Raw genomic sequence first — 14,466 nt, 5'->3', positions numbered from 1 at the left:
CTCTGAGGCAAATTCAAAGAAGAGGAAATCGCAGTGGCCAGTTACACCCCAAAAGGTGCTCCCCACCGCTGATCCTGGAGATGTGAACTAAAACCACGAATCGGGTTTCACACACTAGGTTGACAACCTTCAAAGAGCTTAACCATTCCGAGGGTGGGAGAGGTTAGGAGCGAACCCCTGTGGCGGTGGTGCAAGAGACGCATTTGGGAGGTAATTTGGCAGAATCCATTGAAAGCAACTTAGTGCCGGCACGCACTCTGTGCCTGGCACTCTTCTAAGCGCTGGGCATAAATAATAATGCATCCGCGTGACACGCCTTTAACTATAGTACCAACTATTACTGGCCTCTTCCCGGTGAGGAAACAGGCACTGAGAGGTTCGGCCACTGGCCCAAGGTCATTCGGCTCGTGGGGATCAGCAGCAGGATTGAAACCAATCTATCTGACTCCAGAGTCCTTGCTTTTAGCCCAAGATCTTTAAAAGGAAGGAAGAAGGAATCTATTTCCTCTATGCTCCTGCAAGTCCGCTGCCTGGTACTTCTTCCGGAGACACGCTGGTACCTGTAGTGTACAAGAACACATGCACAAGGGTGTTGGTGATGGGAAAAACTGGGAACACTCCAAATTCCCGTCAGTAAGGAAATGGATGAATGCAACGTGGCTTAGCATCCAGTAGCACAAAGCGTGGCAGTCCAACGGAATGCATCAGGCCATTCTCATAGCTTTCGAAAGCATCCGCCTGACTTCCAACTGCAAGTTGCAGAACGATGGCTTTGGATTCACGTTTGTAAGTTAAATCACTTGCGTGCGTGGGCACACGCACACACACCAGTCAATCCTATGTAATATATGAGAATTCATTTAAGTATATGTACAAGTATGTTTTAAAGTTTTGAAGGACGCACAACCAAGGCCTACCAGTTGTGATGGCGGTGGGTGTGGATAGCCAGGTGTCCCTCAGTTTTTCTTGGAACTGTCAGTTCTCAGCTCCCCTGAGCTGAGCAGTACTGATGTCTGGGGAGTGGTGCCTCCCTTGGTTTCTATACGGCCCATGGGTGTTAGAATTTCCCGTGTCTGCCACCCCACTCCTACTCTGACACCGCTCCATTCCTCCCATACCTTCCTTCTGCTCCTTCCCGTTCATACTCCTCTGTCTTCAGTCACCTCTGTCTCCTGCATCCTGCTCTGGCTGACCTCCTGGAGAGTCCTGGGGTGTCTGAACCCCTCTTGCCTGTGGAACTCAAAGGCCCAGTTTTCTGGGTCTGCACCTGAGAAGCTGGCCGTGCTGGAGAAGTTTCAGAGCAGGGGAGATTGGGTGCACTGTAAATCTGCAATCCTCCTCCTCGAGCCTGCCCCCGATGGTGCCTGCCCGTTTGTGGATACCGCCCTCTTCCACTTCTCCCAGTGACTTTTTAAGTCGTGGTGTGCTATTTCAAATATGTTAAAATGGATAAGGAAGGATATAGCAAAATCTCCTGCATCCACCAGCACCCTGGGAAACATTACCAGTGGATTCAGTGGAAGCCTCCGTCTTCCCTCTCACCATTTCCATTCCCTTCCTCCCTCCCCCAGAGAGAGACTCCCAGAACTTCTTCTCACCTTCTCCACTCTCTTCGTCCCTGTGGCTCTCCTACCTCCTCTTCCCCTGCATCCCATACGTCTCCAACGATGTCTACTAATCTCTGCTTTAGCCCCCTATGCTCACCAGGATCCAATACTGCTTTTGACTTACTCTCTTGGCCTGGGGTGGGAGCCAGTGTCAGAGGTTCCTCTTGGCTTTCCCCACCGGGATAGCTCTTACCCCACAGAGCAGTGACCCAATGTGGAAGTCATTGCTCCAACTGCCAAGTGCATCACTTATCATTATCAGCTTGGGGAGTGGAGAAATGACTGCTATTTTGGTCCAGGGACCCATTCAGCTCACTGTGAACCGGTCTCTATTCCCAACTCCTTTTAATGTCAGGGCCTCATAAGCCCCATTCTAATGGGGCCCCATCATGACACTTTGGGCCTCCTGGATCAATGTCAGCTCAGATCCTGTGTCCAGTAGTAGTAGAAGTGTCTGGGTCTTTTTCTAGCCTCCGGGTACAGTCACCTGAGAACTGGCAGTCATTCTCTTTAGGGACGGTCATAACCCACTGCCTTGTTTCTGGAGGATCCTTCCTCCTCAGGACTCATCCACCTCTTCAGTGGGGCCAGTCTCTGAATTGGCTGAGGACCAGGAACTGAGCAGGAGACTGTGGCTTTTTAGCGGGATGATGGCCCTCCTTCTCTTGCATTCTTGCCTTTTGCTGGCTGTCGTTGCCCCTAGGGAGCCATGCTGTCTGAGCCATCTTCTCAGCTTTCTGCCGGTCAAGCAGGCACTCTTGACTGCCCCTCTGACCTTGCTGGTCGTTACTGGAAATGTGGTCTGCTGGCATCTCTTGGTTAAGAGCTGCCCTCTGCCCTCTATTATGTCAGAATTCGTTGGCTCCCATGGGTGGTAATGAGCCCAGGTCGGGACCACTTTCCTTCCATCATTGGCATTGGCCTCCAGAGGGGAGCAACCACCAAACTTCTAGTGATGCTGGGGCCCCTCTCACCAGAACACTCCTGATGGCTTTGGTGAGTGATGTGTCCTCTCAGCCCTACAGTGGGACATAACCATGAGGCCATGTGACTGGCCTCACCTTTTCTGTCCGTTCTAGCATGTCTGCATCACTCAACCTTATTGTTCCTTCCTCTGCCATCTGCCAATCCAAGGCAGGCATTTCCACTTCTCTCCTTACGGGCCATCACTTTCTCAAAGTTTCAAAGGGCCAGTCTGGCAGTGAATTTCCTCCATCTCCTGGAGTCCTTGCCCGTGTGTTAAATCCCATGGCATGAGAAAGCGCCTCCGCTCAGCAAAACTTGCTTATCCACTCTTATATTCCTGTCCACTTGATCCAGCACCCTCAAAATCCAATCCCAGGGATATTGCCCTGCTCCTGCCAGTACAGGCTTGTTATTTCTTGGTGTATAATTTCTTTTTCCCCTTATCAGGCTCGGCATATCCCAGTGAGTTTATGGAGAAGAGATGAGGGTTTCCCTGGGAGAGGCGTCTGTCACTTTGTGGGGGAGCAGACTCTGTAGCATCTACCGGCACAGGGCATGTGTTAGCTCTTGCTAGGGAAGGAAGGGCCACCCTGCAAGCTTTGAGGCCTCAGGACGTTTGGATCTGATAAGCCAACGTTTGGGGACATCCATGCCAATATACCCGGCCTACATTTCAGAGTCTGAAGTTTTTCCAAAAAGGGCCCTGACCTTCCCATAACAGGCCTGTGTTTGTCAAGGATGTATGCATCTCTGGAGTTCTGCACTTACTGTTATCGCATAATCTGTGAGCTACTCAGCTGTCTCTGCAGGAGGCAAGGGCATTTTGTAAGCCACCAAGAAAACCCCATGAATCTTACACTTGGCCCTTAACTGTTTGGTAATGTCCCTTAGTTTCTCATTATGTCTTTGCAGGGCGCCAGTATAACAGTGATGAACAGCCGCCTCTGCCCTCCCTATAGACATAGTGCCCTCCCTACCATTCAAAGGCCTGAATCATCTCACAGGCCACAAGTAAGACCCTCCACTGGGATATTTTTCAAGGTACGTATGGATAAAACCTTAAGGAATCAGGAGGTAACCTTGTGCTAGAGATTATCCATGCCCCACATAACACTCAAAATGGTACGCTCTTTGTCATTTGGGCAGTGAGTGAGCTGGTCCATAAACCCCATCTTATAGCTAACTTCTCAGACCACTCCTGGTACCACTTTTGTTAGTTTGGGTCCTCCAAAAATACGGACACCAAGGCATGATTGGACATGAACGAACATGATGGGAGAATGGCATGTGAAGGATAAAGGAGAAGGAGCAGGAATGAGTCTTCTTCTTCAGGGTGCGATGCGGGTCTGACGTCTGTAAGAGAGACGCGGGGGAAAGGAGGATCAGATAAGAAGAATCTCAGATGCAGTTTCGTTCTAACAGTAAACTTTAGTTCCGTTTAGTTTAGTTTGTTCAGGCTCATGTGGAGTCCCCACCCTACAGCTGCCATTTAGAGGAGTCCCTGTCCTGAAGCAGTATGCCCCTGCCATGCTCAGTCACTGGCTGGGAGCTACCCAGAGGATGTGGGATCTTGGCACAAACAATGGTGGTGCCAGAGAAGTGGCAGCTGGCACTTGCCAATCTACTATGTTCCCTGCAGTGGATCGGAGGGGCATGTTTCTATGGCCACCACAAGGAAGCAGAAGTCAAAGGTGACTAACATTTCCGTTTTGAGTGACTTTGTGGTGGGGAGCATAAGGACACAGGAAGTAAAGAAAGATTGGGAGGGAAATGATGGGATTTTGGATACATTAAGGTTGTGTTTCTTATAGGACATGCAGGTGGAATTAGCCAGGATGCACTTAGAAATTTGGTTCTGGAACACCAGTGAGGGGTCAAAGCTAGAGAGAGATACAGACTTGGGAGTCATTCATTCCCTCAGTAAACTTTTATAGCAGTGTTTTTTCAAACGTCACCATAACCTTAGAAGTTCTTTGCATGGAAGCTCCAATTCCTTTCCCTTCACCCTCCTCAGAAGTAACCTCTATCCTTTGTCTTCATCATTCCCTTCCTTTTCTTTAGTTATTCTCTACATAGGTTCATATTCCTAACAACGTTGGTTTTGCTGCATCCTTTGGTCTTTATGTAAATGGAATCATTTGTGTTGTTTCTGACTTCTCCCGTGTGATACTGTGTAACTGAGATTCATCCCTGTTGTCGCATGTGGCAGGCACTTGTTCATTTTCATTGCTGTACGCTGTTCCACCAAATGAATATACAGTAGACTCTCATTATCATGATCGTTATTTGCAGTCTATAAAGTTGCCATGAACACTGAATTAGGCAATCCTGAAACATTGCTCCTAAGGGAAATATAATTTCAAGTTCCTACCATCCGCTGGTCACAACATTTTCATCGACTGATCGCTGCGTAATCATGTTTCATGTGTGTTTCTGTTTAAAGGCACTCTATTTAATACAAATATTATTGATTCATTAACACTGACCTCACAGCCAACAGCATTATAAATCATGCCTGAGCAAGGTTTATGTAACACACATATTTTCTTGAGTGCACGTCATAGTCATTTTGCACTCAAGGACACTAGACAGTACTTCAGCACTAAGCTTGGAGGCCATCTTTAATTATGAAATCACCAACAAAGAAGCACAAAAATGCAAACTATGTGGCACCAAATAAATCATGAAAAGGACACTTGCTTGCAGTATGAGACTGAAACCAGAAGGCAGAGCGTCACCTTGTTTGACCTCAGTTGGGAACATATTCCACCAACTCAAATTTTTCACAGCTCTCTCGAATGAGGAGGAAAGCACTCTGGTACTGATTTGTGGTTAAAAATGAATTTTAGCAAATAGGGGAATTTGCAAGTATGGAATCTACAGATAACAAGAATCAACTGTATCTCAACCTATGTATCCATTCTACTGTCAATGGGTAATTTGGGTTGTTTCCATTTGGGCAGATATTATTCATAGCGCTACTATAAACATTCTGGCGCATGTTTCCTGGTGCCCACGTACAAGAGCCTTCCAGGACAGAGCTTTCCAACTTTTGGACCTGGGACTTTGAGGCCTTCATCTCCAGAGACAGCCAGACAGCAGCCCCTGGACCGCTTGGTTCTGGCCCTGAACAACTTTGTCATCTTACTCCTGTATGCCATACAATCATCATTTTCTGTGTGAGCCATAGAATCAAATGGCTGGGAAGCTGCGTTCCAGTGCTCATACTTAGGACTGAAATTGTCATCTCATAGGGAAAGAAGATTTCCAACATTACTAGATCATGCCAGAGTTTTTACAATGGGGTCATGCTAATTTCTACTCCTATCAACAGTGTTTAACTGTTCCACATCCTCATCAACATTTGATATTAACAAAGTACAAAATTGTTGTCAATCTTGTGATAGTGAAATGGTGTCTCATTGTAGATTTAATCTGCAATTTCTTGATTAGTAATAATATTAGTAATAATATTGAGCAGCTTTTCATACGCTTGGCCTTGGGGATTTTCTTGTCTATGAGGTGTTCATTTAGTGTCCTTTGCCCATTTTCCCCTTGGGTTGTTTGCATATTTATTTGTGGAAGTTCTTTATGTATTCTATACTTTAATTCTTTGATGATTTCGTGTTATGTAAATATCTTCTAGTTTTTAGCTTGCCTTCACTCTTTTTATCATACCTTTTAACGAACAAAAGCACTTCTTTTTAATTTTTCACAGCACTTTATTATGAAAAGTTCCATACAAGAAGATCACGGGACTTCCCTGGTGGCACAGTGGTTAAGAATCTGCCTGCCAATGTAGGGGACACGGGTTCGATCCCTGGTCCCAGAAGATCCCCTATGCCACGGAGCAACTAAGCCTGTGCGGCACAGCTACTGGAGCCTGTGCTCTAGAGCCTGCGTGCCACAACTGCTGAAGCCTGCGTGCCTAGAGCCCATGCTCCACAACAAGAGAAGCCACTGCAATGAGAAGCCCGCGCACCACAACGAAGAGTAGCCCCTGCTCACCGCAACTAGAGAAAGCCCGCGCGCAGCCACAGAGGCCCAGCGCAGCCAAATAAATAAATAAATAAATAAACTTTTAAAAGAAAGAAGAAGATCACAAGATGATCCGGGAAAGTTGAGGGGGTACTTGCTGATCATGGACCACCTTTGCTCTCACCTGATGACCTTGCTTCCCATTTCATTGAGAGTATACAGGCAATCAGAAACAAACTTCACTCATTCATAAATAGTTTTCTCTATTTTGGATCATTCCTATCAGCATACAAGTATGTTGTCGTTTCTCCCAATTAAAGAAAACCTTCTTTTGATTCCAATTTCCCTTCAAGCGACACCATTTTTCTCTGCTCACCTTCACATAAAAACTCCTTAAGAGTCGGTGTATACTTGCTGTCTCAAATTCCTCTCTTCTCATTCACTCTTTCTCTCCTTTCCATTTAACAATTCTCTATTGAGGGCTGACAAGGTACTGTTCTAACACATGGTGCCGTTCTAACACATGGTGCTACATCACTGAGAAAAACAGATGACGTTCCTTCCCTCAAGAGCTTACATTTCTGTCATAGGCCTATTGGCAATATTTTCTCAATCTTCAACTATGTCCATTCCTTTGTTGTTGGAAATCACTTTCCTGGACCCAGTTTCAATCTTTATCGGTTGCCTAGAGTGTCGCTCCTAGAACACTCCTTTACCAAACCCCTAAGTGGGATCTTCTGCTTCCTAGAACTAATGTCTTCATTGTTCTTGGTTTACCACAGTGTTTTGATGGGACTCATTCTCCAGGTACCATGGGTGATAATTTCTTTTAAGACTTTGCATGAACAAATATTACCTTTAATATTACCTTTAATTTCATGCTTATTTGATAGCTGATATATAATTTCAGGCTGAAAAGTTTTCTGACTTTCAATGTCACTTTTGAGAATGCTGGTACTATTTTGCATGCCATTATGATTCCCAAGCCTTTATGTATGACACATTTAATTTTTTTAGTTACATATATTTTGATTTATTACATAGTAAAATTAACTTTTTTGTTTTCAGTACCATGAGTTTTAACACATGGACAGATTTGTGTAACTATCACCACAATCAGGATACAAAACAGTTCCATCAGCCCCAAAATCTCCCTCATTCTGCTGCTTTGTAGTCAAACCATCTCCCCCATCCCAAACCTCTGATAACTGGTGATCTGTTTCCCATCCCTATAGTTTTACCTTTTCCAAATATTATACAAACACAATCACACAGTATGTAACATTTTGAGACTGGCTTCTTTCATTTAGCATAATGCATTTGCGATTCATCCAAGTTGTTGCATGTATCAAGAGTTCCTTCCTTTGTATCGTTAAAGAATGTTTCATTTATAGATGTATGGTTTTATTCGTTCATCTGTTGAATAACATCTTGATTGCTTTCAGTTTGGGGTGACTATGAATAAGGTTTCTATGAACATTCTGTTAACATTCTATTAACATCCATAGTGTGCACTGGGAAGCGAGTTCCTGTGATGGCTGTCTCCAGCCTGTAGTTAGCTTCACTCTCTCCAGAGTGTCTGCAGGGACACATGACCTGGAATGACTGTCTCTACTGGTCAGAGGCAGGTCAAGGTCTAAGCTAGCTCTGTTTCCTCGCAGTGCACACACACTTATTGGTAATGGCCTCAGCTCAGTGGGGAGCAGTGCCGGAGCAAGAGGGGCTAGAACATAAGCCTGGTACAGGCTGGGTGGGGCACTGGGTACATTCTAGGAATCCAGCCAGAGGCCTGGGCAGCAATCAAGCCCATCTTCTCCAGGGAGGGATTTGAGGCGAAGGATTAAGTCCCACGAACGTTCTTTTCTGACCCTGAGGTCTGTGACTGTCCCATCCCACCTGTGGTCTGTCCACCTGAGCTCATGCCATGGACTCTGGAAGGGAGTCAGGGTGAGAATATGGGGGAAGGGTGGACCCAAGTGCTCCCCATTGTCCAGGTGCAGTCACTCCTTACTTCCCATCCTCACTGCGCCCATCCTGCCCCTGTCCCGGGTAGCTCATGTTGGGTGGCCTCATATATGGGTCCCCTGATTCTAAGATGAGCTACTCTGAGGAGCCACCCTTCCCAATCTCATTCCATCCACACCCACAGTAGTTGTCAGACATCATAGGATCACAGAGTAGGATCGAGAGCCACCTCCAGCGAATCCAACATTTCGAGCATCCCGACAGCCTGTCGTGGGGTTTGGTGACTTCTGCATCATCCCCCTCCTATGTTTTGGGAATTTAAGGACAACCCTTGAACAGAACAGATCCGACCCTTGCTTTTGCTCATTCAATGCCTTACAGAACCTGGACCAGCCTCTACTCCCTTTACTCCCTGAATCACATCTTTCTCCCTCAAGGGAGATTACCCCTGATTACATTTATTCACACACAGGGACACACCGTCACCAACCTTGAATGGCCAATCTACCATCATACCCCCTTTTGTGTAGTAAAACACCGGTCTTTCGGGAAGGGTGTCAGGCACAACCACCCTTGCCTCACTCAAACACAAGTCTGTCCCTCTGAGTCTCAGGCTGGTACAGCCCTGGGTCCTGGCTGAGGGAAGGAAGTGCTCCCCAACCTCGAGTGAGGGGGAAATCGAACATGGAGTTCAGACTCAATCTCGTGTGTCCTAAAGAGGCAGTCTGGGAGATTGAGCTGGGACACGGAAATATCATTTCCAGGAAAATCTGTGTCATGGGCCTGGTGGAAGAGTATTTGACGGGGACCATGCAACAACACAGACCTACTAACCACACTCGCCATAGAACCTGACGGGCCAAATTCCACTCAAGGGTGTACAGACGACCCGGCTGGAGGAGGGTGGTCAGCTGGCTAGGGCAGGGAGGATGTGAATGCTTCCAGATTGGAGCTCTGGAAGGGGGTCAAGAGTTCCTGCTGATGGGAAGGGTGAATGGCAGAGATGAATGGGAACCGCCAGACCCCAGAGGAGGAGGGGGGTTTGGAGAGAGCTAGAAGAGGGCCTTCGGGGGAAAGGGAGGACGTGCCAATGTGGCCAGGCAGAGCACACACAGGACCCAGACCTGGGACACTCCGCTGGCTTGACTGCAGGGATGGTAGCAGAGGCTGGCCCAGAGTCCCCACCACAGGATGCCACAGATACCATTCTGGAAAAGGCTCTGATGTAGAGCAGCGCCCCGCCCCGGCCCCCTACCCCGACCCCGACCCTTACCCCTCCAGAGAGAAGGCAGAACACAGAATATGAGAGGTACTTTAATTGGAAACTGCTGTGAAACTGGGGCGGGGCGGGGGCAAAACAGGGGGGAGAGGAAGCCCTAGCTGAGGCAGAACAGGAGGGAACGAGCTTGGCCACAGCTCCAGGGCCCCAAACAGCTGCTCCTCTTGCAGGAAGACGCTGGGCTCAACCTGTGAAACAGCAGAGTCAGGGAAGAGCCTGAAGCCAGGGCCAGCCCCCAGCCCTGCTCAACAGCCAGGACTGTGGGAAGGGGTACGGTGTGTGTAACACTCACTTCAAAGGGTCTGCAACTTGTCAGCCAGGTACTGCATGGCGGCTGCAACAGGGACAGGCATTAGCAGGCGCTCCAGACAGAGGGATACAGAAGCCCGTCCCCCTATCCCCGTGAGGAACCGCCTAGCCCTGATACCTGAAACCCCTCCAGACCCGATGCAAAGAGCTCTGGGCCTGATCACTCCCCACCACCCAAATTGAATGTGGAACTGGTTCCTAAAGGGAAACAAAATGTGCCAGCAGCTCTCATGCTGTGGGCCGTGCCACAACCACTCAGAACTTGTCACACACACAAACAAACAATCCAGCAAGAACCTTAGAAGCCACACCAAGCAGCAGTTCAAGGGAAAAATCAACGAGGCATCTCTAAAAGTCCTATCAGAAGGACATTCCCTAGGACTGGTCTGGTTGTCAAAGTGTGCATGCAGTCCAGACAGTACTTTGCTATTTGTACACACGCCCAGTTGTACATGCACAGCCAGCTCCAGGGCCAGGCCTGAGAGGTTCTCCTCCCCACAGGGATGATCGTCCCTGCCAGGCCCACCGCACCTGCAGCCCACCCCCACCCCAGGTGCCCACCCGGGTTCTTCACTAAGACACCGCTCTCCGGCCCTGGTTCCTCATACCAAGTTGCTCCTTAAGTTCGTCTACTTCTCTCTTTAGCTCGAGACACTAGGCCAGCAGACAGAGGAGGAAGAGAAATGATTAGTATACTCTGGCCTCCTCTCTCCTCCACCTTCTCCTCTCCCCTCCACCTTCTCCTCTCCCCCGGGCCCTCCACCCCAAAGCCGGGTGGTCAGACTGGCAAGGGCTCCTCAGTGGAAAGGAGGTGGGCTCCCTCCGTGGGGTACGTGATGGGGGCAGGGGAGGGGGAGCCCACACATGTCAGCTGAACTTGGACCCAGATCCCACCCTCGAGTTTGGGCCTGCATTTCCAGGATGCAGTGGAAGCATTACCCAAGGACAGCAGGGCGTTCCCAGTGGCTGCTGCTGCGTTTCCGGCCTTGGGGGATGGTCAAGTGGCCCCCGGTCACCTGAGAGGGAAAGGACACACAATCCAGCTTCCCAGGCTCCCAGTGAGGTGGAAAGGGCCAAGCGGGCTCTAAAGTGAGGTGAGGCAGCACCATCGTCTGCTGGCAACCAGCCGCCCTGCTCTGCCCAGCAGCCGGAACCTTGTCTCTGGGCCTGCTTCCCCTGTTCCCCGGGGGCAGCCATTTCGCCATTGTGGTCCCCAAACAATGTGGCTCTGGATTCGACCCTCCCAGAGCTGCAGCCACAGCCAGCACGTGGGAGAGCAATGTGGCCGAACAGGACATAACAGAAAAGGCTGTTCCCCTGCAAGTCTACACCCGGAGCAGCTGTTTGCGGCACTGCCACCGATCACCCCGGCCGCACCTACCCCACTCAGAGGATGATGTGGCTCAAGGACAGCCCTCTCAGCACCCCATCTCCTGTGGGAGAAGCTGCCTGGGAGCAAGGCTGTGCCCCCGGCAGAGACAGAGGCAGAGGTTTCTGTCCTCAACCCCTCTTCCCTCCCCTCATATCAAACCCACGATACTCACCTGAGGGGGCAGGCGCCCTCGGCATGACTTCTCCCTGGTTCAGGGCCAAGGGTTCTGAGTTTCCTGGATCTTGGGGGCCTCTGGTGTTGACGTCGCCACTGCTGGCTTTTCTACGATGCATGCGCAGACAAGATGTCCCTGGCCTGTGAGTGAGCAGCTGAAACAAAAATTTCTCACCGATTTGGACTAAGGAAGTGTGTGTGTGTGTGTGTGAGAGAGAGAGAGAGAGAGAGACAGAGAGACAGAGAGACAGAGAGACAGAGAGACAGAGCCAGAGAGAGAGACAGAGAGAGAGAGAGACAGAGAGAGAGAGTTGTGTGATTCGGGCCAGGGTGAGGCAGGGAATTGGGAAGGGAATTGAAAGGCTGATCTCATTAGCACTTTCTCCCTCAGTCAGCCCCAGGCCAGTAGGCAGAGCTGATCTAGGCACAACAGTGGGACACTGAGAAAGCCCAGGCCCCCTGCAAGGAAGGTCTGGGGAACAGCTAGGAAGGAGGATTCGGGAAGCTGGTGAGTCTGAATACTGAGGCTTTCCGGGGAAGCTTTTAAGGGATCCCCCGACCCAATTCAGCTACCAGCCCTCCCTTCCATCCCAGCCCAAGTCTCTCAGAGGAGGTTGGAAAGAGGCCAAGGGTGGAGAACCGGGCCCAGGACACCCGAAGTGCTACCTTAATGTTTGTCCCTAGGAAAAGGAGCCCGATCTGGCATCGTAATGACCCAGTGACCGAGGGGCACCCAATGCTAACCTCTGAGGGGTGGACAGAGGCAGCATGGGTGAAGACGTGTGCCCTGGGTGCTGTGGGGGGGGGGAAGAGTGGGGAGAGAGGAGGAGCATGGCCTACTCACTTGGCCCTTTGGGGCTGGGTCTCTATTTGGGTCCTTATCTTCTCCCGCCACCGCCTCAGACTCCCTTGCCCACCTGACCACGGATTTCTTCCCAGCGCCACTGTGCTTGGACTGTTTGGTTCCCGAAAGGACCAAGGTATAACTCTTGGGTCTCCCAGGCAGCGGAATACCAGAGATTGGGGGGAAGGTAGCCGGTTCCACGGGAGTTGCCGAGATTCGCTGCCCCCGGGAACCGAAGGTTCCCCCCAGGGCAAGTTTGGACGCTTCCCCGACGGATTTCTTCTCCTGGGCTCCGTTCTTCCTAGGAGTGACCCGCGGCAGGCCACCTGCAGCAGCAGCAGAAACAGAAGCAGCAGCAGCAGCAGCAGCAGCAGCTCCCGGGTAGCTGGGCTTGCTGCCCCCCTTGCCCCACAGCACGCTCTGCATTTTCTTAGGGGAAGAGATGCCCTGCTCTCCCACGCCCTGCCTTTCCACAACCGAAGAGAGTCCTCGCGGAGCCGAGGACAGGGAAGAGCCTGTCACGTGACGGTAATTCTCCCTGACTTGGAACTTCGAGTGTCTGGGAGTGTCCCCGGGATCCTCGGGTCTGCTGGGCTTGGCCTGGCCTCCTCCTCTGCGGTAAGTGCTCACCGTCATCAGCTGTGTCTCACTGAATTCATCTGAGGACTCGGAGTCGGACAGCAGCCAGGCCAGGTCTTCCGCGGAGCGCCGCTGGCGATCCGCAGCCACGTTCAACCTACGCTTAGTGCCTCTCTTAGGGTTCCCCAAGGCCCGGCCCGCTTCAGGCCCACCGAGGTGGAGAGGGCCGGCTGGAGCCGTCGGCGCCTCCCCACAGCTCTGGCCGGGCGCTCCTCGACCGCCGGGACCCGCCTCGAGGCGCAGTGTCCACACGGTGGACTCTTTGAAGGTGGTGGAGCTCTCCGGGGACGGGTACCTGCGGACGCCCAGCACGTCCTGGTCGGTCAGCTGCTGCAGGTTGGACTCCTTGGCCGCCTCAGACTCGTCGATCAGGTCCAGGAGGTCCCTCGTGTGCTCATCTGGGGAGCCAGGTCCGCCTTCGCGGCCCCACAGCACAGGCCCTCGCGCTTCCAGCATCTCCCGCTTCGACTGGAAGCCCTCGGGGTCCGGGAAGCCGCCTCCGCCCTTGCCGCTCCGCGGCTCCCCAGACTCGGGGCCTGGGTCGGGCCCCGGCGGGACTGCGGGGCTGGCTATGCGGACGCCGGCCCGCTCCCTGACCTTTGGGCGGACACGCCTTCCCCACACATACACCTCATCCGGGGAGCTCATGTCGCGACCCGGGCGGCCCCGGAACCGGGGCGACGGTCGATGGCCCGAGTCGCGGTCGCGGTCACGGCGGGCTAGGCGGCCGGCGCTCAGAAGGGAGCGTCAACCACCTCACGCACCGCACGAGCTCGCCTCAAAAGAAAGGACGCGCCACTTTCAGCGCGCCTCTCACGCCTGCGCCGCAGCCTCCTCATTGGTCCGGCCCCCGCCAACCAGCGGGCGCCTTGTTCGCCCGCCCTCGTCGAGACCTAACCAATGGGGCCGAGGGCCTCTGGTTTGCTCGCAAGCCCGTGGGCGGTCCGGGCAGTTGGCTGGTGAAGGAGATGGTGGGAGTGCCTCCCTCTGTCAAGCCTCTGGGCCCGCCTCCTCCTGTCCCGCCTCCCCTTTCTGGTTAGAGTCACAGCTCTGAGCCTCCGTTTCCCATGTATACAGGGGGTCGAGGGCATCGGGGAGTGAGGGCGCCGGGCTCCAGGGGTGGTGAGGATGAAACATCAAGATGGAGGCGCTGGATGCCTAGCACGCGCCGAAAGCATTTGCCAGCCTCCCTTCCACCGCAAGCCTTAAGACCCAACAGGAGAACGGGCACAGGAGTCCCGCAGTCAGTGATCAGGGGTCGGCCAGAGAGCAAAGGGATCGTATTTTCGTTCTGTAAGGTCTCTGTCTCAACTGCTCCATCAAATGTGGCTCA

The 14,466-nt window shown here is 51.6% G+C and overlaps 1 protein-coding gene across 2 annotated transcripts; it reads right to left on the bottom strand.

Moving 5' to 3' along the window:
• Nucleotides 1-9,800: 9,800 nt before the first annotated feature.
• On the bottom strand, nt 9,801-14,160 carry LOC307180376 (uncharacterized protein CXorf49 homolog). Of its 2 annotated transcripts, none has more exons than XM_079910593.1 (6): nt 12,495-14,160; nt 11,649-11,805; nt 11,044-11,120; nt 10,713-10,758; nt 10,088-10,129; nt 9,801-9,983 (listed from the first exon to the last, which is right to left on the bottom strand). In XM_079910593.1, the coding sequence occupies exons 1-5, from the start codon at nt 13,779-13,781 to the stop codon at nt 10,089-10,091; spliced, it is 1,608 nt and encodes a 535-aa protein (XP_079766719.1). In that variant the 5' UTR covers nt 13,782-14,160; the 3' UTR covers nt 9,801-9,983; nt 10,088. The 2 variants fall into 2 exon arrangements, 1 of the variants encoding a protein (XP_079766719.1); XR_013825726.1 differs by having other exon boundaries at nt 9,968-9,983; nt 10,666-10,758.
• Between the last annotated feature and the right edge of the window lie 306 nt (nt 14,161-14,466).

This window comes from Stenella coeruleoalba (genome assembly GCF_951394435.1).
Source record: "Stenella coeruleoalba genome assembly, chromosome: X".
Lineage (NCBI taxonomy): Eukaryota > Metazoa > Chordata > Mammalia > Artiodactyla > Delphinidae > Stenella > Stenella coeruleoalba.
This window is presented reverse-complemented; position numbering and strand designations above follow the sequence as displayed.

Bases quoted from the DNA above. Each gene is read 5' to 3' on its own strand.
- LOC307180376 (XM_079910593.1), bottom strand. From the start codon at position 13,781: ATGAGCTCCCCGGATGAGGTGTATGTGTGGGGAAGGCGTGTCCGCCCA. The intron at 11,806-12,494 runs GTGAGTAGGCCA...TTTTTGTTTCAG, and splicing joins ACCCAGCCCCAAAGGGCCAA to CTGCTCACTCACAGGCCAGG. The intron at 10,130-10,712 runs GTATGAGGAACC...TCCCTGTTGCAG, and splicing joins CGAACTTAAGGAGCAACTTG to CCGCCATGCAGTACCTGGCT.